The 22,738-nt window shown below is 34.5% G+C and overlaps 1 protein-coding gene and 1 long non-coding RNA gene across 2 annotated transcripts; one reads left to right on the top strand and one right to left on the bottom strand.

The window, feature by feature from the left end:
• Positions 1-8,229: 8,229 nt before the first annotated feature.
• LOC143581205 (abscisic acid 8'-hydroxylase 2-like) lies at positions 8,230-13,065 on the bottom strand. The gene is made up of 7 exons (XM_077064029.1): positions 12,854-13,065; positions 10,299-10,620; positions 10,048-10,200; positions 9,193-9,435; positions 8,704-8,979; positions 8,480-8,598; positions 8,230-8,329 (listed from the first exon to the last, which is right to left on the bottom strand). Exons 1-7 carry the CDS (start codon positions 13,063-13,065, stop codon positions 8,230-8,232), a joined length of 1,425 nt encoding a protein of 474 aa, XP_076920144.1.
• A 657-nt stretch (positions 13,066-13,722) lies between these two features.
• Positions 13,723-17,627, top strand: LOC143581203 (uncharacterized). The gene is made up of 5 exons (XR_013143792.1): positions 13,723-13,880; positions 17,059-17,097; positions 17,183-17,236; positions 17,359-17,422; positions 17,578-17,627. It is a non-coding gene; the product is annotated as an uncharacterized LOC143581203 (long non-coding RNA).
• The last annotated feature ends 5,111 nt before the right edge of the window (positions 17,628-22,738 follow it).

The raw sequence follows: 22,738 nt of genomic DNA, 5'->3' as shown, positions 1-22,738 counted from the left end.
AGTTAGCCGTGCACAGTTAAGGAAGGGCATTACCATTAACTTAGAGAGAAACCGACTACAGGTGAGTTCTAGCTCCATTTCTCTTTGAAATGTTTTCGGGGCTGTATGCATACTTGTAAGACTAGTAATATATTTACGTGTATGATTAATGTGAATAATTGATGTTAGAATGAAAGAAAATTTTAAGAACTTGTATGTGCCTAGTTTGTTAACTTAACATGATTGTAAGAGTCAAGAAAGGATGTAATGTAAGAGTCAGGGTGGCAGGCCCTTATAATACCTGGGCAAGAATAGAGTGGCCGACTCTATGATATCGGTGCAAGAGGTTAGGTGGCAGACCCTTATAATATCTGTGCAAGAGGTTGGGTGGTAGACCCTTATAATATCTGTGCAAGAATGTAAGAATAGTTGTATGCTATGTACGAATAATGTAAGAACAGTACCAAGTAACATTTGTACGTAAATAGAGGATGTGTAAGAATAATTCTATAACTTGATAAACTAGAACTCACTCAGCGTAGCTGACTTTTAGCATGCACGCAGGTAAATAGATTGAAGGAGCCGGCTTGAGGATGGCACGTGGCAGGGACTGGAAGACTGACATCTTGGGAAGAAATGTTTTGAATTATTATATTATGTTTTAAGACAAGTTAACTTTTGTTAAGACAAGATTCGATGTTTTGTAATGTAATGCATGAAGTTTTAATTATTCTGCGAAAGTTTTAATTAACTCTGATTTTGGAACTGTGTTTATGAGTAAATCCAACACCAAAGTAGGGTTACCGGGGACGGGTCCATACAGCTCTGCCCCTTGGACCTTGTTAGGGGTTGCCGCCCCTAGACCCCGCTGCCAGTGGCGCTGCCCTGGATCCCCTTTCGTTAGGGAATTCACTAACCTAGAATATGATTTAATTAGGAGTAGTTAAGTGACACTTTTAACTTGTTAGACAGTTAGCCGTGTCCAGATGAAGCGAGGTGTGGCCTTAGGAACAAGATTCAGGTGAGTTTCTAGCCTCATTCTCTGTTATATTTTCGGGGCTGTGTGCATACTCCTATGTGGTTAGTCAATACACTTACCTTAAGTGGTAAGTGTATGTTATATGAACGTTTTATGAATGATATAGTAATGTGGATTAATGCATGAAGGAAAGGTTAGGAGTATTTGTGTAGATATATATACATGTGCAAAGAAAAGGTATGTATGGTTGTATGAATAAAGGGAACAGACCCTAATTGTAACATCCTAAAAATTATAATGTTGAATAAAGAAAGTTACGTTTAGTGATTTCGCGTTATTAATTAATTAATATCGAGTAAAGAACGGATCATGGATTTAGATTAATTGAGATGGGTTAAATAAGAATGGGCTTTAGGTCCATGGGCTTTAAGAGATATAAATATCCCCTAAACCAACCTAAAACCCTAAACCCTCATTTCATTTCCATCATAATCTCTACACACCCAAAACACACACAACCCGAACCAAGATCCATAGGCGAGGACCCGAGCTTGTTGGTGCTAGATCGTCGTGACGAACCAAAGCAACAAGACCAGCTCGTGTTCGTCGACTCATTTACGGTACGTTTATATCGAGAACTTGTTCGTTTAGGTTTGGATTAGTATAGAAATGATAGATCTGTGTTTGTATGGTAAAAACGAATCCAACAAAGCTAAACTTACTGAAAATGGTTATGATTTGATGGGTTAATCGATTGATAAAAGAACCCGTAACCTATATGCCTAAATCACACCCTTTAAACATCAACGTTAGGTCGATTTGATGGTTAGGGTTTGTAGGCGCTGGTCAGACGATTCCGTGGATACCTAAATCGAGTTATTTGGTTAAGAAACGAAGATGATTAAGGGATTCAAGAACGAACAGTAGCTGCAGCTGACAACTTCGCCTGCAAAGCTAAGTTCGCCTGATGACAACTTCGCTGCAAAGCTAAGTTCGTCAGATGACAACTTCGCCTGCAAAGCTAAGTTCGCCTAATAACAACTTCGCTGCAAAGCTAAGTTCGCCTGATGACAACTTCGCTGCAAAGCTAAGTTCGCCTGATGACAACTTCGCCTGCAAAGCTAAGTTCGCCTAAGGTTTAACTTCGCCTAAAGCTAAGTTCGCCTAAGGTTTAACTTCGCCTAAAGCTAAGTTCGCCTAAGGTTTAACTTCGCCTAAAGCTAAGTCCGCCTAAGATTTAACTTCGCCTAAAGCTAAGTTCGCCTAAGGTTTAACTTCGCCTAAAGCTAAGTTCGCCTAAGGTTTAATTTCGCCTAAAGTCAAGTTCTATTAGAAAATAAATTAAAAACGATAAGTAAAAGTAAGCTAATACTAGGCCACCAGATTAGATCAGGCGAGTATTGATACGTGTAACTTATACAGTCAGCCGAGCTCAGTTAAAGAAGGGATTTACAACTATCGGAGGAAGAAGCTGAGTTCAGGTGAGTTTCTAGCCCCATTCCTTGTTATGTTTTCGGGGCTGTGTGCATACTCGATGTGTTGTTAATACATTTATCCTAAGTGATAAGTGTATGCCATATGTGATATATGTGATGGATATGAATGATTGCTTGTCGGTACGCGAACGATCTTCGGATATTGCGCGTACTGTCAGGTTAAAAATAAAGGTACGAATATTATATATCGAAGATGTATGAACATTACAAATGAATACTTGTCGGGGCGTGAACGATCTTCGGATATTGCACGTATCGACAAGGGGTATGGTTGTTAAATGAATGATGTAAGGAACGCCTAGAGTGTTCTTATGCTATAATGTAATTAATGTATATGTGAGGTATGTGTATACAGGTACACGAATGGTATGTGAGTTCTACGTTCGACATAGTAAGTTAGGATGGCAAATCCCTCTAGCTTCTGTCGGACATAGACTCGGCTGGTGATGGCGTAGTTAAGGACTGCGGGCCTTATACGTAATATAGATGATAGATGTAAACGTAGATAGGGACGGTGGGCCTTATACGTGTCACAGATAATAGACGACAACGTAGTTAAGGACTGCGGACCTTATACGTATTATAGATAGGCATCAGCATAGGAAAGGACTGTGGACCTTATACGTGCTGTATTGGTATTGTGGTAGCATAGGGGAGGACTGCGGACCTCGTACGTGCTAAGTATTTGTATTGTGGTAGCATATGGGAGGACTGCGGACCTCGTACGTGCTATGTATTTGTATTGTGGTAGCATAGGGGAGGACTGCGGACCTCGTACGTGCTATGGTTTAGGCTGCAACATAGGGAAGGACTGTGGACCTTGTACGTGTTGTGGATGTAGGATGGTATAGGGAAGGACTGCGGACCTTGCACGTACCATAAATGGTGAACATAGGTAAGGACTGCGGACCTTTTACGTGTTCACGACCTTGAGTACAGGTATAGACGGCGGACTATGAACGTACTCTCGGTAGACTGAGGTTAGTGATTGTAGATATGTATGTATGTATGGTAGTAAGTATGTATGTAGAACAGAAGGGTAACTAGTTAAGTATGGATATGTATCTTCGGATATGTATGTATGTGTATGTATTGTGTGGCGTCCGATTAACTAGAACTCACTCAGCGTAGCTGACTTTTAGTATGCACGCAGGTGAGTAGAATGAGACAGCTAGCTTGAGCGGGCACATGGTGGGCGAATAGGAGACTGGCATCTGAAGACTCAAGATGTATTAATGTAATTGACGTCATTTTGAAAGACAAGAATGTTTAATTAAGGCAAGTTTTGGATTGCTGTAACGTTTCATGAAAGTTTTTATATTCCGCGAAAGTTTTAATGAACTCTGATTTGTAAGAACTGTGTTTATGAGTAAATCCGACGCTAAAGTAGGGCTACCGGGTTCGGGGCCTTACACTAATAATATCTGCGAATGTAGGGGACAGACCCTAATAATATCTGCGATTGTAGGGGACAGACCCTAATAATATTTGCGAATGTCCCTACCAGACCCTAATAATATCTGTGAGGTTATAGGACAAAATGGTCTTAAAAACGTAAAGATAGTTATGTATGTAACATGAAAGTTAAAAGAAGAAAGTATGAAAGAATTAAAGTACGAATGTATGAAAGTATGAAAGTAATGCATGTAATATATATGAATCAAAGGTAAGCAGGTTAGGTATTTAATATGCATCTTTGGATGCATATATGTAAGTATGTGAATGTAATGCATGTTGCCTGATTAACTAAAATCCACTCACCGTAGCTGACTTTTAGTATGCACGTAGACAAATAGAATGAAGGAGCTGGCTTGAAGAGGGAGACATGGCACTAGGTGAAGACTGGGCATCTGAAAAAAAGAAAGGAAAGTTAATGATGCTATGTTTTGATATTTAATATTGGGATAAGTAGAATGATGTTTCAAACAAGAATTTATGTTTTGTAATATTATGCTTGAAGTTTTAATATTTTGTGAAAAAGTTGTAATTCACTATGATATTTGGACCTTGTTTATGAGTAAATCCAACGCCAAAGTAGGGAAACCGGGCTCGGGGCCTTACATCCGGCCTAATCAAACCAACACCAGTTTTAATCATCAAATCGTTACCGTCGTTGCACAGTGCCGAAACCATTATCTCTCCGTCATCTTCCTCACAAATCTAACATCGATCATAAACGAAGCCACCCTTCACCACTACTCCACTAGTACCCACCATGAGCCGTCGCCGCAGCTGTTGCCTCTGAATCACCATTCACCGGAATACTGACATCCCACCGGTAACCAACATAATCAAGTAGTTGCAACAATCAGAGATAAATGAAACTCACCTAACTGAATATCGGAGTTTGATTTATACATCTCCAATCTCTAGAATTGTTGTCGAAGAAGAACCCTAGGCTCGCCTGGATTTCGGCACATGAGGGAACCGTATCTAGCCACTTGTAGGTCCCGAAATGTCGGATCTACAAAGACGAACATCTAGCATGATTATTTCCAACTTTATTTCCAGTATCTTCAAACTTTATTTTCAAATTTTCAACGGGTATTCAAGAAATTAACGTCCCGGTTCAGGTAATCACGGAATTAGAACCTGAATATCAAGAACAAAGTTGAATAAGTTGATTCGACCCGCTCTGATACCAAGTGTAGGCCCCGAACGTCGAATCCGATAAACGAATGGATTTTGTTCTTGATAAACGATCGAGACGTGCGGTAAATCAAACGATCGTGTAAATAACAAACGAATAATATACTAATAAACGATCTTGTTAGCGGTTGCAAAAGATTAAATATATAATAAACAAACCGACTCCACCTAAGGTGAGCTCCCCTTGGGTGGGTCATTTACACCATAAGAACACACACATATAAGACAACATATGATATATTTATAGAAAAACAATAATATTCTAGAAGCCTTTTTTTCCATTGAAGCTAAACGCGTATACCAAAGCTCTCGTCTCGTATCCAGATTTCTCATCCACTTTAATTATTAACTTGACCATAAACATATTACGAGTTTCGCATTTTGATATCGCAAGTCACAAATTATCGGCCTTACAATATATGCACGCTCCACATAATTTATAAAAAAAAATGCAGAATATACAAAATGCAAGTATCGTATATTATCTTACAAGCAAGCTCTCCTATAAAGCCGATGGTCCTCTTATTCCCATCGAATCTTGAAACTCTTTTTCTTATTATTAAACTATAATAAAGATTGTAGCACAATTAAAGGATTTGTGTCAAATTTTAAATGCAATCTAGATCCAAATTTGGTTATTACATATATCAATCCGAAAATTAAGCTTGTAAAATTAAAAATCTGAATATTAGTAACTATGAATTAGGAAATACTAAATGATATAAAGGAAATACTAAATCATATTTCAAATTTTAAAACCTAAAATAACAACAAAAGGATTTAAGTAATAAACTAAAAATGTCCAAAAACAAAAATAAGCATACTAAAAGTTTCAAATACGTTTGAGAAATTAAAATATTACTATTATTTATGAACAATGACAAAAGGATGTTCCTTATTGAGGTTGAATATGCGACCACTAAAATTTATATTAAAACAAATAAATTATATAAAAATATAACATAACAGAACATGCCTTTTGGATCCAACAGAGTTTTCAGTCGTCACTACCATTTCTTGTACAGGAGCTATCGATAATAGTCATCTGCAAAGTAGAATCTTAATAACATTTATTAATTAAGCAATGATTTAGCTTGTGAACAAACAGAACGCTAAGAATTAGAGTTTACAAAATGTTAGTATTTAAGCAAAGATTTATTGAAATCAGTTACATATCTCGAAGATTGGATGATGAGCGATGATGATTTTAACAAACTAATCTGATTTCGTATGGATCTGATCATAGTGGATTATGCACTTCAAAAATAAGGTTTGTTTTCAGATTGGTTATTTAATGCTAGTGTATATGGAAATAATCAAGAAATTATATAGCATATTGTGGGATTGTTCGATTGATGAGGAGCGAAGATCTGTTGCGGAATGTATGAAATCGCCGAGAGAATGGTGGATTGAAAGGAAGGGGAATATGATACAAATGAAAATATGGGTTAGAGAAGAGGGTTAATGGTTTAATTAATGGGTTAAAAGGAGCAATATTATTTTTGAATTATTATATTAACAAGAAAGTCTAAGAATGTTTTGTATTTATAAAACTTAGTCAAATGGACCAATGAAAATGGGCCATATATCTAAAAACTATCTTGCTTTAATAGTATAAGATTACTATATGTAGATGATTTTAATAATAAATATAAAAAAATTTTATTTAACATATAGGAATCTTAAAATTATAATTTGTATAAATATTTTAGTTATAATACGCATATTGTGTTTGATTTTATGCTCTTCAAGTTTACTTTACATAACTTTTAATATTTGAGAAGCTAAAATGTTGGGGTTTTTTTCTTTAATTAAATACCATTTTCCTGAACATTTGAAGATCTAATGTTATGATTCTGTGTTTAAAAAAACCATTTTAACCGGACTATTTGAAGATCTAATGTTATGATTCTGTGTTAAAATAAAACCATTTTAACCGGACGGTAAACATCCTCACATCCTGTTTGAAGGGTAAAAGAGTACTTTCAGCTTCCTGTAAGGCACACTATTGCTGAGTACTTTCAGTTTTGACTGGTATATATAGGCTGGCCAAACAAATAATGTTATTAACTAAATGGTGTCTGTAGACTGTAGTTGTTTGATGAATAGATGATAGAACTAGTAAATATTTTATATGAAGTTTTATATGTAGTTTGAATATTGTATGTGAAGTTTGATCTTCCTTAAAATATCAGAATGTTAAGGAAATCAGCGGTTAAAAATCTCAAAATTATATCATAGTATCAGGTATTTGAATGGGTATTCCGGATGTGCTAAATCTTGGTAATGTGCATGCTCCTAGAAATGAGGCAGAAAGGAAAACGGTGTGGGGGTGAGTTACTGGTTTGTTAAATGTTAATACTCGTTGCCAGGTTGATTCCGAGAGATTTTCTTCGTTTTTGTCATGTGTGATTCAAGTTAAAACGATTATAATAATTTCATTTTTGAAGCGGGATTATTGGGAGAATAACATTGGGTTAGGAAATACACCTGGTGCGTGAATGCGTGGTAATATTTTATGAGTATGTCATGCAGTTGCGATGGCTCGAGCTCGTCCTTGTGAGCTTTCTGATCATTGTCTTGTTATCTATTGCAGCAATTCATCGGATTGCAGCAAGTCCCCTTCTAAAACTTTTAACTCTTAGGCTCAATCTGGTGGGTACTAAAGGAATGCTGGTGTTAAAGATAAACAACAGATTATGTTGTAAAGCAAAAAAACGGTTTGGTACAACTGACTATGTTAGACCAGCTCTTTATGAACCTCTATAAAACCAATTGTAACACTCGTCAAAATGTTCGTTGAGTAATGTTTTTTGCGCACATTCTCGATCCTTTTAGGTATCAATTTGGTAGGATACTCATCATTACTCTGCATGCTTGAGGCTAAACTAAAAAAACATGCAACATAGAAAAATGCTCAAACCAGCCAAATTAACACCGAAAAACCTAGTATAGAAGATCATATATATATCATATAGTTGTAGGAAAACGTACAAATATGAAACATTATACAACATACTTGTGTTTTCTGTAACTATCTAGCTTGATACTCTATTTATTTATTTCCTTATCCTATATTATAAATCTTTATTTCCTCTCAACGACTATTACTAGCCATTGACGGCGTTAAACTTCTCTAATGCGGTGCACCTTGATCGGCAGACCTTGTTTGGGCACGGGGAAGGGGACATACTGTATGCCATTATCTTCTCTTATCACTTCCCATCTGCAAACACATTTCCAAACAGACAGTTTTAAAAATCTTGTGCCATTGATAGTTAAGAATTATTTTTATATACTATGTATGCAGATTGTAGATGGTAGATTTTGTTGTTAAGCATAATTAAAATCAGTAATTAGGTGAAAGTAGGCTTGCCTGAAGGAGGTAGTAAGGTGGTGGATAAGGATAAACATCTCAAGCTTAGCTAGCTCATTCCCGGGACACGCATGAGCTCCACTCCCAAACGGCATGTATGTGTTCGGACGAGGTGCTACCTATAGTATATGAAATCAAATTAATAACAATGATGTGTCATGCTAAATATGCATGCTCTATCAATTAATAGAAGCAAAATGATTATAAAGTAATTAGGTTCTAACCTCGAATCGTGAAGGATCAAACTTGTTAGGGTCAGGGAAGAAGTCAGAGGAGTAATGGATGGTTCTTAAGAGAGGAAGAACCTTCCAACCTCGCGGGATGATATAACCTTCTATTTCCACATCTTCAACGGCTTCTCGAAACAAAAACGATAGAATGCTTGCGGTTCTCAACGTCTCTTGTATCACGCGAGCAGTTATTGGCATGCGTCTAGTGTCGTCCCATGTGATTCCACGCCTGGTTACCAGTCTCTCTCGACGGATTTCTTCTTGTTCATTCTGTTTTTGAAATAAGATTCGGGTAAATACATGCACCAAATAGTTAAAACTAGCTTTGTTAACATCAATAAAGTTGTTAAAAAGTAACTGTTTACAATGAAATTGAATCAATCCGTTGATTTAAGTTATTATTGATTCCCATTAAATACAATCCGTCCATTTTATTCACATATCCAATACTATACTAAATTCTCAATAGAAAGATTTAACTACCTTAACAGCATCCAAAAGAAGAGGATGATCATGCAAGTACTTGAGCAGCCATGTTAGGACACTTGCAGTTGTATCATGAGCTGCAAATATCACTCCAATAATATTATCTGCTATCTGTGAATCACTCAACTGGTCTTTTTCCTTTAATCCCAAGAATACCCCTAGCAATCCTCCACCATCCTCTCCAATCTCCCTTCTTTTCTGTATAATCTTCTTCAATCTCTCATTAAGAAGCTTCCTAGCCTATAATTCATGGTGTTAGTAAAAAAACTCCCCAACATATGTATAATATTTTTCCATATACATATAGACATGGAAACTAATATTTAGATTTGTTAAAAGCTTGGTGATTCAAGAAGTTAACAGATGATCCATATTCCATAAAGTTTATAAGTAATTAAGCGAAAAACTCCCCAAAACATGTATAATAACCAAAAAGCGCAATGTAATAATGATTTTCCATATCATATACATACAGCCTGATTGACTGAAAAACTAATATTCTGCTATTAAAAGTTTGATGATTCAATAGATGATCCATAAAGTTAATAAGTAATTAAGTACATGAGTTTCAAATTTTTACCAAGGTATAGATAATTTTATTACAACTAAATATTCTATTTGTTAACAAAGTAGATAAAAAGCATTAAGGTAGACTAGTGTAAATTGTTTGATCAATTAATCATGCTTCTAGTTTTATATATATTAATACAAAAAAGTTGCATTAAATTCTTTATATATGCTAAAATTATGTTAATCAAACATGTTAGCAAATGAAGTGTTTAATTTTCAATAAACTGACAACTAATCTATTACGATGTTCATTAAAAAAATGATGGATGGTGACTTTCTCACCTTCAATGCTTTGTTGAATTGAGTCCCTGGAAGGTTCAAAGGCATTGAATTATACCCTTTCTCTATGCAATGATACAAATGCTTTAATCCTTTAATTTCATTCCCCTCTACATCGTGCCCAAATACCGATATCATTGCCACTTCATATGAATACTGTATCTCACAAAGCAAAAATACATAATATATGTCAGATTATACACAAGTCACATTTGTTCATGGTAACTTGACCAACGTACAAGTATCATGCATACCTTCTTCATCTCATGCAAGGTGTTGATAGAGTCCATACGCTCCCAGGTGGCAAGAAGACCGACGACAATATTCTCAATGTTGCGAACCTGATCTTTAATCGTGGAAGGGAGAAATGAAGATTGGATGAGTTTCTTGAGGTGGGAATGGTATGAACCTTGGTGAAAAAAGACTGCTTCAGGGCCTATCAACTTCTCTTTGGTTGAAGGATATGTGGGTTTGAAGAGATGAGACTGAGTCACCAAGATTATTTTGGTTATCTCAGGGTTTGATATCATTACAGAAGGACATCCAAGTATGTGACTCTTGAATATTTTTCCATACCTGGTTGACAAAAAAGTAAAATAATTGAAATGCAAGTAATTTATAAATAAAGACTTAATAATTAACCAAATTGATATCATAATAAAAAAAAAAAAAACATTGTGAGAAACTACATTTTAAACTTTTAAACAAATACAATTTGCAAAAGGATAACTGTAAAAACCCAAATGAATTGTGACGTACATCTAGCATTAATTCATTCAAACATGCTTTTTGATCTTCTTCTTCTTCTTTATTATTATTATTATTATTATTATTATTATTATTATTTATTTGATTTTTAAGACTCTAAACATTTATACATGTGCGTCACAACATTTGAGTAAATTCATTAAGGATCATTAAAATTCCCTTTTCTTTTAATTATTATTCATAAAGAAAAACGCTAATTAATTGCTTAAAAAAAAGGTGTGGTTAGCTTAAAAAAAGGAAACAAAAAATTAGATGTTCAGAAACCAAAAAGCTTATAAATTAAATATAAAAATGGTTTTAAATTAAATAAGGTATTAGAATCATAATTATGCTTTGATATTTTTGATGATAAGCTTAACATTGTAACCATTTATGTCATAAAAATATGTACTAAATTTTATAAGAACGAATAAACAACTTTAGAAAGAAAAAAATCAAAAACTCACGTGGCAATTTTTATCTAGATCACATGATTTTCAAACATATCATTTGGATAAACCAAAATCTATTAATATATGGGGAAATTAATATTATGTTCAGTTTCTCCCAAAAAAATCTTAATGTACGTAATAAAAACCTCCTTTGACACTTGGAGAAGAAACTCAGAAAGTGTTCGGATTACTGGACTAAAGGCCGAGGATTTATGTAAGGGCAACCATCGAACCATGCAATGGGCTAACAAAATTGATATAATTTTATTTTAAGAGAAATTACATTTTTTTTTAAAACAAAAATGCAAAAGGTTAACAACATTTATAAATGTGTGTGTATTTTATTTTTATTTTTTTTAACTACTTTAAAAAAGAATAGAATGGGTTTTCATATAAATCATTAATTTAAAGGCTTTTTTTAAATTTATCTTTTTATAAAGAAAAATGCTATATAGTTGTTCTTTGAACTCATTGTTTAAAAACCATAAAACTTATAAAGTCTACATAAAAATGGTTTTAAGATATGTAAGATATTTATGACAATACACTTAAATAATTTGAGTTTTTTACTAAATGGGTGTAGTTGAAAAAAATATTTACCAATTTGGTGTAGTTTGAAACGTATTTATCAAAATGGGTATATTCTTGTAACTTGTTTGTCTCTCTCCTATTATAATTGGATAAACAATTTCACTATAATTAAACTAACATAATGTTAAAACAATATTTTTTTTATAAAAATATTATATATTAATATGAAACTAACGACTTCTGTCTTTTGAAATTTAAAACTAGATAGAAAAAAGAAAAAGATTTAAAAAAAATTGACCACGTCGACTATATTAGAAATAAGAATAAGAAAATTAACTTGAAAAATGAAAAAAACAAAAAAGTTTAATGGACCACTAATATTCACCTAAGCTTTTACCTGTTATAATATTAATATTATCAGGATAACACATACTTTTATATTAAAAAAAAATAACATACTATTTTAAAAGAAAATAACTTCTTAGGATGATTAAAATGATTTTAAGAACAAATATTTACGGGGTTTTTCTGGGTTAATTAAAATAAGTATATAATTTTTAATAAAGAATTTCCGTTTGATAATATTTAAATATATGATTAAATGACGGTAAAATTAATAATAATAATAAATAAAAATAAATAAATAAATAAATAGCAGTATTCTCAATTAATAATTTTATTTTAGCATTATTTTAGTTTAATTCTTTTGAATTGGGTTTATCCAATTATAAAAAGAGAGAAACAAACAAGTTTTAAAAATGTATTCATTTTAGTAAATAGTTTTCAAACTACACCAAATCAGTAAATATTTTTTCTAGCTACACTGATTTGGTATAAAACTCTAAATGATTTATATCATAAAACTAGTAAATTTATAAAAACAAAGCAAACAACTTTGACCAAAAACGCAAATGCACCAAAAGAGTCTGCAGGTAACAATTTTTATCTTGATCACAACATGATCATTTGCAAGCACATTATTTGAGTAAAGCAATTTAAGAATCCAATATTTAGGGAAATTAATTAATATTATGTTTATTATCCACATAGAAACCCGAATGTAATAAAATTATAAGAACCTCATTTGACGTTTAGAGAAGAAAGTGTTTGGATTTTGGGTGTAGAGGCTGAGGGTTTCACCGATATAAGGCCAACCCATTGAACCAGGTGGTAGCCGCCGGTGTCCGCTTTGCATGCGCCTGAGTAACACGTTACACACGAGCGTCACAAGAAACAACAAAACCAGATATGGTGAGAGAAGGAAATGCAGTGGTGGTGGAAAGACAGACATGTTTATTGGATATAGATATTTAGGATGAGTTGCAAAGGTTTGAAGGGTGGCTGAGGTGGTGGTGGCATGGGGGAGGGGTTGTATTTATACTGTTTTGTGGGTGTTTTGAGGGTTTTTTTTTTTTTTTTTTTGAATGTTAAAGCCTACCTCCTACTATTTACATTAAACCATCTATTGCCAGGATTCGAACCCTGGACCTTTCACCCAAAGGCCAAAGCCTTTACCATCCCACCAAAGTGGAGATGGTGGGTGTTTTGAGGGTGAATAGGATGGATAAGATTGGCCAGTGCCCCTGGACATGTGTCACCCATCTGGATAAACACTTCATTACAATGCCATTGATGGGCTAAATTCATTCATCCCCGGAAATTGAATTAAAGTTGAAAAGCATTAATTACATAAATTTGGGAAAAATTCCCTAAGGAGGTGTTTGGTAGAGGGAATTGAGGGGTGAGAAATGGAATTGGAAAGAATTCTCTTGTTTGTTTATGAAAGAAAGAGGTGAGAAATGGAAATAAACCATTTCCATTTCTCTGATTTTGTTTCTCTAACAAAAGCGGAGAATTGGATTTCTCGACGTTCATTTCTCCCATTTTCCTCCTTTTCCTTTCATTTCTCCCATGTGTTCATCTTTCTTCTGCAAGCGTAAGGCCGCCGCAAGCCGCAAGGATGAAGCCTCCACCTCCACCTCCACCGCGGCCGTTACTCAACCGGAAGAGAATAAGGAGGTTGAGAATCCTGCGCCTAAAACGAAGCGTGCTAGGGCTTCCAAAGCTGAAGCGGAGCCTGAGTTCTTCGATGACCAGCGTGAATTGGTAAGGATACGTCTTCAATGTTTGCTGAAAACGTTGCTGTTTGTTTCAGTTTTCGATTGATTGAATTTGTGGTTAATTGAGCTAGGGTTGAATGTAGCATATTGTAACATCCTAAAATTTTAACGATGAATAAAGGAAGTTATGTTTAGTGATTTCGCGTAATTAATTAATATCGGGTAAGGAGCGGGTCTTGGACTTGGATTAATTGAGATGGGTTAAATGAGAATGAGATTTCAGGGATATAAATACCCCCAAAATCCCAAAATATCTTCATTTTTACCATACTCTCTAACACTTCCAAAACACACACACAACACACCTCAACCGCCGGTGGACGGAAGAGAGAGGCGAGATCCGAGAGTGTGAGAGAGAGAGACTAGTTGTGATTAAGCAAATAAACAAGACCCAAACAAGCTCAAAAAGGTATGGTTCTTGATATTTGAAGTTTAAAGATCCGAGCTTTTAGTGTATAAACGACCGAAAATGGTCGGGAAGCGTAGTGGGTGATGTTGAACCGTAACAAGGGTGTTAAAATCGCTCGAAATGTTGGACAGAAACCGAAACTGCGGCTATCTGGGCAACTTCGCCTTCATCTGGGCAACTTCGCCTTCAAAGCGATGAACTTCGCCTGCAAGCCAAGTTCGCCTGATGAACTTCGCCTGCAAGCTAAGTTCGCCTGATGGCAACTTCGCCTAAAGCTAAGTTCGCCTGATGACAACTTCGCCTAGAGCTAAGTTCGCCTGAGGCTTAACTTCGCCTAAAGCCAAGTTCGCCTGATGACAACTTCGCCTAAAGCTAAGTTCGCCTAAGGTTTAACTTCGCCTAAAGCTAAGTTCGCCTAAGGTTTAACTTCGCCTAAAAGCCAAGTTCGATTAGAAAATAAATTAAAAACCTAATGAAAAATGTGTTAAGACAGTTAATGGAAATAAAATTTTTCCAGGTCAGCTCGACCCCAGCCAGGGGCTCTGCCCCTTGGACCCTGCTAGGGGCTGCCGCCCCTAGACCCCGCTGCCAGGGGCGCTGCCCCCGGACCCCCGTTCGTTGTGGGACATATAAAGATAGAAATACATTATGAGAAGTGATAGTTAATTGATACGTATACTTGTTATACAGTCAGCCGTGCACAACTGAAGAAAGGGATTACGATTAACGGTGAACGTAACCGTGTTCAGGTGAGTTCTAGCCCCATTTATGTGTTATGTTTTCGGGGCTGTGTGCATACTCGATATGTTTGTTAATACGCTTATCCTAAGAGATAAGTGTATGCCTTATGTGAATGATATGATAAGTAGGAATGATTGCTTGATGGTACGTGAACGATCTTCGGATATTGCACGTACTGTCAGGTTGTAACGCTATGTGTAAGGTAAGTATGATATGTATGCTTATGTGTATTTACGTGATAAAGTTAATAAAAGAAGGAAACGACGGTTGCATGGTTGTATGGTTACGAAAAGGGTACCGAGCCCTAATAATACTCGAGGTATGATGTATGGTTGTATGGTAACGAAGAGGGAATCGAACCCTACTAATAATCGAGAACTAGGGAACAGAACCCTACTAATATTCGAGGAAAGAGGGAAACCGAGCCCTAATAATACTCGTGGGAAGAGGGAAACCGAGCCCTAATAATACTCGAGGAAACAGGGTACCGAGCCCTAATAATACTCGAGGAAGGAGGGTACCGAGCCCTAATAATACTCGAGGATGGAGGGTACCGAGCCCTAATAATACTCGAGGAATGTAGGACGTAATGCTCTTTATAACGTAAGATATGAAGGTAAGTTAATACAAAAGAAAGAATGAAAGTATGAAAGAATGAAAGTATGATAGTATGAAAGAATGAATATAAGTTTATGTGTATTGTATAGTGTATGATTAACTAGAACTCACTCAGCGTAGCTGACTTTTAGTATGCACGCAGGTGAGTAGGATGAGGCAGCTCGCTTGAGGAGACACGTGGCATTGAACAAGAGTCTGGCGTCTGAAGACTTATGATGTTTTAATTTAATGCTTTAATGTTGAAAGACAAAGGATGTTTTGAGACAAGTTATGAATTATGTAATGTTTTATGAAAGTTTTATATTCCGCGTAAATGTTTTAATTAACTCTGATATTTAGAACTGCGTTTATGAGTAAATCCAACACGAAAGTAGGGCTACCGGCAACGGGGCCTTACACATATGGAGGTTAATTTGAACAACACATATTTTGATTAATTGATACGCAGCTGAATCTGTGGTTAATTGATTGTATGATAAGTTAGGGTTAAAAGTAGCATTTGGAATAAGTTAGGGTTGTTTGATTCAACAATTGTTTGATTCATTGATATTAAGCTGAATTCGTGGTTAATTGAGCGTATAATAAGTTAGGGTTGAAAGTAGCATATGAAATTGAAAGGTAAATAGTTAATTTGAACAACACATATATTGAACAATTGTTTGGTTGATTGATGCTGAGCTGAATCTGTGGTTAATTGGTTGTATAATAATCTAGGGTTAAAATAGCACATGGAGTTAAAAGTAAGTATAGTTAATTTGAGGAAAACAAATGTTGAACAATTGTTGGATGGATTGATACTGAGCTGGTGGTTAGTTGATTATCTAATAAGCTAGGGTTAAAAGTAGCATATGGACGTAAAAGCTAATACAGTTAATTTGAAAACACAAACAGAGAATTAACTTATTGGTACTTTTCTATTCTGCTACACCATTGCAGGTAGGAGATTAGATAAATACTAATAATGAGATACAGGGGACATGGTTAGCAATTCTTGTGTAACTTGGGTTAATTGTTAGCATGCATCAAGGTTGAATCATTAGTTAGACATGTATATTCTTTTGCAAATTGATGTGCATGTTAAACTCAATCTTCAGAATCTTGAGGTTAAAACTTATATGGGCCCTGTTACGGATTTATATGCAGATGCTTCTATAATGCTATAGTTTTAGAGGTTGTGCTTGATTTATAATGAATTGTGTAATTTTCTCTTATCAAAATATGTATCACAATAGTTTTGCATTAATGCTTAACTGGTCATAATCTGTTTTTATTGTTGAATTTAGTTATCTTTTTGAAATACTTGAACATGATGCTTGTTTTTACTTTCTCACTAGTCATGACTAAGATTATACCTTCTTTTCTTTCAATGGTTTTATTTTTTTACTTGTTTTTGCAGGAGGATTTATGGAAGCAGATATTTCCTGTTGGGACAGAGGTGTGTGTGATCATTAATGTTCATTTTTTATATTGTTCTTTTTTTTTGTGTAGGCTACTTATTGAATTTTACATTTTCTTGACAGTGGGACCAACTCGACTTACTTTCTGAATACAATTGGAATTTCTCAAATCTAGAGGTGAGTAATACTGTAGCGTTTGTTTAACATCCAAAAAGAATTGATTATTTTTTAATGTTTTATTTATCTAATAAATGTCACATAACTAAGCAACTTTTTTATCTCTTCATCAAACCGTGCAGGAGGCATTCGAAGAGGGCGGGGTATTACATGGGAAGAAAGTGTACCTCTTCAGTTGTACAGAACGTAAGTAGAACATGACACTCAAATATTTAGATTTTGAAATTCACATGTTTGTGGACTTATAAGCTTAGATTATTGCCTGATATGTTGCATTTTTTTATTGGTTGAAAATGATGCTATCATCCATGTTTATGTGACTTGATTTATCTTTCTTTCAGCACAATTGCTCTTTTATAATGGTCAATCAAAAGTCACATGCATACCTGTACTAGAGTTAAATTGAAATAGATTACGTTTGTAATTCAAATGAGGTTTAGACTGCTAGACGTTATTTGAAATTGGGTCAGATCCACAGAAACTTACAAATATAAATTGCATATTGTTAAGGGCATATTTGGTATTTCTCTTAAAAAGTTGAGTTGAAGTAAAATGTCAACTTTGAGATTGAATTGGTCAAATGATAGTGTGGTAGCCTAAAAATAGTCAGTGATGTGTTATATAAGTTTTAACATTGACATAAACGTTACACCAAATATAGGGATCTAAATGGGTTTGAGACTTTGAGTTAGCTTTGATTCAAATGAAACCTATCTCACAAAAGACTTTTTTGCACAGGTTGGCATGAAAGTGAAAAAATAATGAGATAGCCAATGACATCCAAGTAGTACAGGAGAGGAAATCCTTTGGTCGATAGGGACTCTTTTAGCATGCAAAAAAAGCATTAGCATGGGTTATAAACTCTTCTGGTGTTTACTTGAAATTCATTGTGTAACAACTGATATTGTGAGTTATGATAAAAACGGTTCAAAGCAGCTCATTTGATTGGTAAAGATGTGGATCTAGGACGTTCTTTTCTTGCGTTGACAATAGAAGAGAAAATTGAGATGGTCGAGTTGTATACCGATGGTTCAATGGGATAGTTGTGTATGGTTGAAGTATGTTTTGTATGTGAATTGGTTTTAACTATGGTTGATGTTTTTTGCTTAAAAACTATGTTTTGTATGTGAATTGGTTTGATCAATGCATATTTTGGTTGGAATTTATGCATCTTTTTATATGTTTTTTATTTTTTAATAAATATTTGTTATGAAAAAAATACTTGTGCTAATGATAAAGTTGATATAATTCTCTGTTTATTTTCTATGTACCAAACAAGAGAAATGATTCTCAGCTATATTTCTCTACTGAAATCTCTGTACTACCAAACAGAACAGTCAATTCTCATTCTCCAGACCAATTCCCTTTCTCTGCAATTCCATTTCTCTATTCCATTTCTCTACAATTCCATTCTCTGTACCAAACACCCCCTAAATGCCTCATTTTTAAAGAGAGTTCTAAATATATTTTTTTAAAATTCAAATTTCCTCGTTGATCATTTACTAACTCGTTTTCGCATCTACATTAGAAAATTGAAACGATATGTTTCTTAACTCGTCATTTTTAAAGAGAGATATAAATATGTCTTTTTAAAATTCAAATTTCCTCGTTGATCCTTTACTAACCCGTTTTCGCATCTACATTAGAAAATCGAGACAATATGTTTCTTAACTTGCCGCCTCCCCGCCATATTAGCTCATAGCCCGTCACATTTCCACTATGTTAGCTCAAAACTCGTCGCCTCCCCGCTGTGTTAGCTAAAAAAAAAAGTCTACCTTATCTTTACTAAAAACATGGATCCAAAACTTAATTAAAAAATATTTGAATATTTTAAATTATATTGGCTTTTAAGTTCTTGTATATTGGATTTTGGTAATAATATGATTTAGAAAACTCATGCATACCATCAAATTATTTTATGTGTACCTTGTTTAGATATAATTTTTTTAAATAACAAGATTTAACTTTATAGCTAATGCAGGGGGGAGACAACGAGTTTGGAGTTAACATGGAGGGGAGATGATGGGTTTTGAGCTAACATGGTGGGGGAGGAGACGGGTTATAGGCTAATAGCCTAATATGGCGGGAGGCGGGGCGAGTTAATAAACATGCCGTCTCGATTTTCTAACCTAGAGATAATGACGAGTTAGTAAAGGGACAAAGGGGGAATGTGAATTTAAAATAACATATTTGGAATCTCTCTAAAAAAATGGGGACATTTTGAGAATTTTCCCTAATATTTGGCCAATGAGACAGGGTGTAGTGGGGCGGTAAATTGGAGGCGATATGGGCAACCCCCCTGCCTCGATAAGAGGGGCGACATATTTGTCGCTTCTCAAACTTGAAGAATATTATTATTATTTTTTTTAACCGTTGAACGGTCATATACATAAAAAAAATTTAATATAAAAACATAACCAATTCAACCATTTACATTATTTCATATACCAACTCAACCACCAAAAAACATTTTCATCATTTTCATATACTAACTCAACCTCCAAAAAAACCATTTCCACTAACTTTCTTTACCAAAATGGATTCAACAAATACTTTCGACATGGTGGAACAATTTACTGAGAATAAGAAGAAGATAGATCAGATCATGCAAAAGACAGCGAAGCAGGAGGGGGAGATCATGAGTGCATTTCAGGCCGTAGCAAATAATATAGCTTCTAGCTCTACTAGGTCTCGGTCACGCAATAGACGATCGTATATCATTCAAGACCGTGTGGAAGCGAACGATCGTTTGATGAAAGACTACTTTAACGGCACGCCTACATACGCGCTAACTTTGAACGTCGTTTTTGGATGTCTAGACGTTTATTTTGGCGCACTACGGAATATTTGGAGCGAGAGTATCCGTATTTTCAACAAAAGTGCAACGCGAGAGGATATTTATGATTCACCGCCATCCAAAAGTGAACTTCGGCGCTACACATCCTCGCATACGGAAACATGACCAACATCAACGATGAGTATTTAAAGATGGCAGAGAAAACGACGCGAGACACGTTAGAGAATTTTTGTATCGGCAAAATTTAATTTGTTTTAAATTAATTATTTTTTAATGTACTTGTTTTAATTAATTATTTTAAATTACTTAAGTTAATTATTTTTCAACCTACTTGTTTTTAATTTTAAATTGTTTTAATCACTTATTTATATATGACTAATACAATTATGCATTCCACGTTATCTGAGGATTCCAACTTCAAATGATCTAAGTCGCATATACTATGTACACGAAAGTAAACATTCTTTTCTCGGCATGATCGGGAGTATAGATTGCATGCATTGGGAGTGTGGCAACTGTCCAACCACATGGCGAGATCAATACACTCGTGGTAACTGTGGAGTACCAACGGTTAGTCTTTAGCCATTCGTTCACAGGACCTTTGGGTTTGGTCGGCCTACTTTGGCTTTGTCGCGCCCAACAACGACATAAACGTTCTCAACTCGCCGTCCGTGCTAGAGTATTACATCAGCCATAGCATACTGGTCTTATCGTTTTATGCCAACGGTACCTACTAACGTCACGGATATTGTCTGGGAGATGGAATATATCCTGAGTACTCGATCATCGTCAAAACGTTTCGTGACCCGATTGAAGAAAAAAGAGAATATTTTAAGAAGAAACAAGAGTCCGTATAAAAAGATATTTTAAGAAGAAAAAGAGAATTAAATTTGATATTCAAATTGATTTCAATTTCTAATTGATTTATTGAGAATTAAATTGATTTATTGAAATCAATTTGAATATCAAATTTAATTCTAATATCAAATCCTTGAAATTAGGTGATTCTTTTTTTTCAATTCACATGTCACTAAATACACTAAAATTATTTCCAACATCCAAATCAATTGAATTTAATCTATCAATTTATAGTGAAGAGCTGGAAGAAGTGAGACTCATTGTTAGCAAGTTAATTTTCAGGAAGGAACAAAAATGAGAGTGTTTGTGTTAAAATGGTAATTTTCTAATTTTAATTTTTTTAACATTCCCTATTTCTTTTACAAATTTAACAATCAAACGTGTCTTTGGTTAATAATACAATCAAATGAGAGTGTTTGGTTAATAATAGTGTATTAAACGTGTCGAATAAGTCCGAATATTAAATTAGATGAATAAAATATAATACAATCTATTAACACGTAAAGTTTTCAAGAAATGTCTTTGAAAACTTAACTTTTCCGGTCACTCACAAGAAAAAAAAAGAAAAAAAAAAGCAATCATTATCATTCTTCTTCTTCTTAAAAAAAACACTTATAGATCATAATTTGAAAAATAGAAGATTTTTAGTAAATATAAGTATGTTTATTTAGAAAATTATTAATAAAAAAAAAGTTATGTTGTTGTCAACTCGATGATTGAATTATGATGTTTGAGTTCAAATTAGAAATTTCATTTTTTAAAGAAAGATTTTAAAAAATGAATTCCAGTCCATTGTTCTTAGATTTGAATGGTTAAAATTAATTTAAGAGAATAAATGAGTGAAATAACATAAAAGTAATATCTCACATTTGTTGATTCTTTCTTTCCATATGCAAGTCACATGTCAATTCACTAATCATTTTAAAAAGTTAATAACTTTTTTTGTACGACCGTTGTTTTTTAAATTTCATCATATTAACAAACGGTTTTTTTATATGAATATAGAATTGCTGTATAAAAATAAAAAAGAATATAGTTGTTTCTTTTATACATAATGCTATAGGTTTTGTTTATTGTGTTTTTCAACTTGGTCTTCTATACATTGTTTTATAGGTTCTAGTTATTGTATTTTTCAGCTAAGTTTTCAATACATTATGTTATAGGTTCTGTTCATTGTGTTTTTAGTCTACTGTCCATTGTGTTTTTCCATCGTGTGTTTTAGTGTTTTGTTGTTGTAAAGCCCGTTAATTTCCGACAAAAGGTTTAATCTTGTAGTGTTATGTACACCTTTCGGGCTTGACCCGACATTCTCCCGGGAGCTCCTTGCAAACCTCGTAAACGTTCTCACTTAACTTTCCACCCAAGTTGCTACATACTTCAAATTGGAGGGACTTGGATGTAACTATTTTATATCATAAAACAAAAGAAAACTCAAACCCTAAACCTATTTGCAGCCATCGGACCTGGACCCCCCTGCTCGTTTTTCTTCTGCCTAGCCAAGTTTCAGCCGTGAAAACTTCAATTCAAGGTCGGTTTTATGATTCCCAATGTCTTTTACACCTCAATTGATCATATTAACGCGCTTATTGGTCGTTAAGATTGAGTTTTGATGATAACAGCTTGCTGACAGATTCGTATACGTTTATTGTAGGGTCTGTAACGCGATGTTAATCCACTGTTTTTGATCGATTCTTGATTCCATGATGTTCTACTTTGAGTCTAGTTTCCAGAAAGGTATAATACGTAATTTTTGGACGAGATTTGAATGGTTTTTATGAATTTATAAAATCGAGTGTCAAAGCTGATGCGGGATGACGGATTCTGGTCTGTCTTCCCGACGTCATAAC

The sequence above is a fragment of the Bidens hawaiensis genome, unplaced genomic scaffold (genome assembly GCF_021521415.1).
Source record: "Bidens hawaiensis isolate Kalapana, Puna unplaced genomic scaffold, B.hawaiensis_p1.1 tig00030831_1, whole genome shotgun sequence".
In the NCBI taxonomy this organism is placed as follows: Eukaryota; Viridiplantae; Streptophyta; class Magnoliopsida; order Asterales; family Asteraceae; genus Bidens; species Bidens hawaiensis.
The sequence above is the reverse complement of the archived record's forward strand: the minus strand, read 5'-3'. Positions and strand labels throughout refer to the sequence as shown.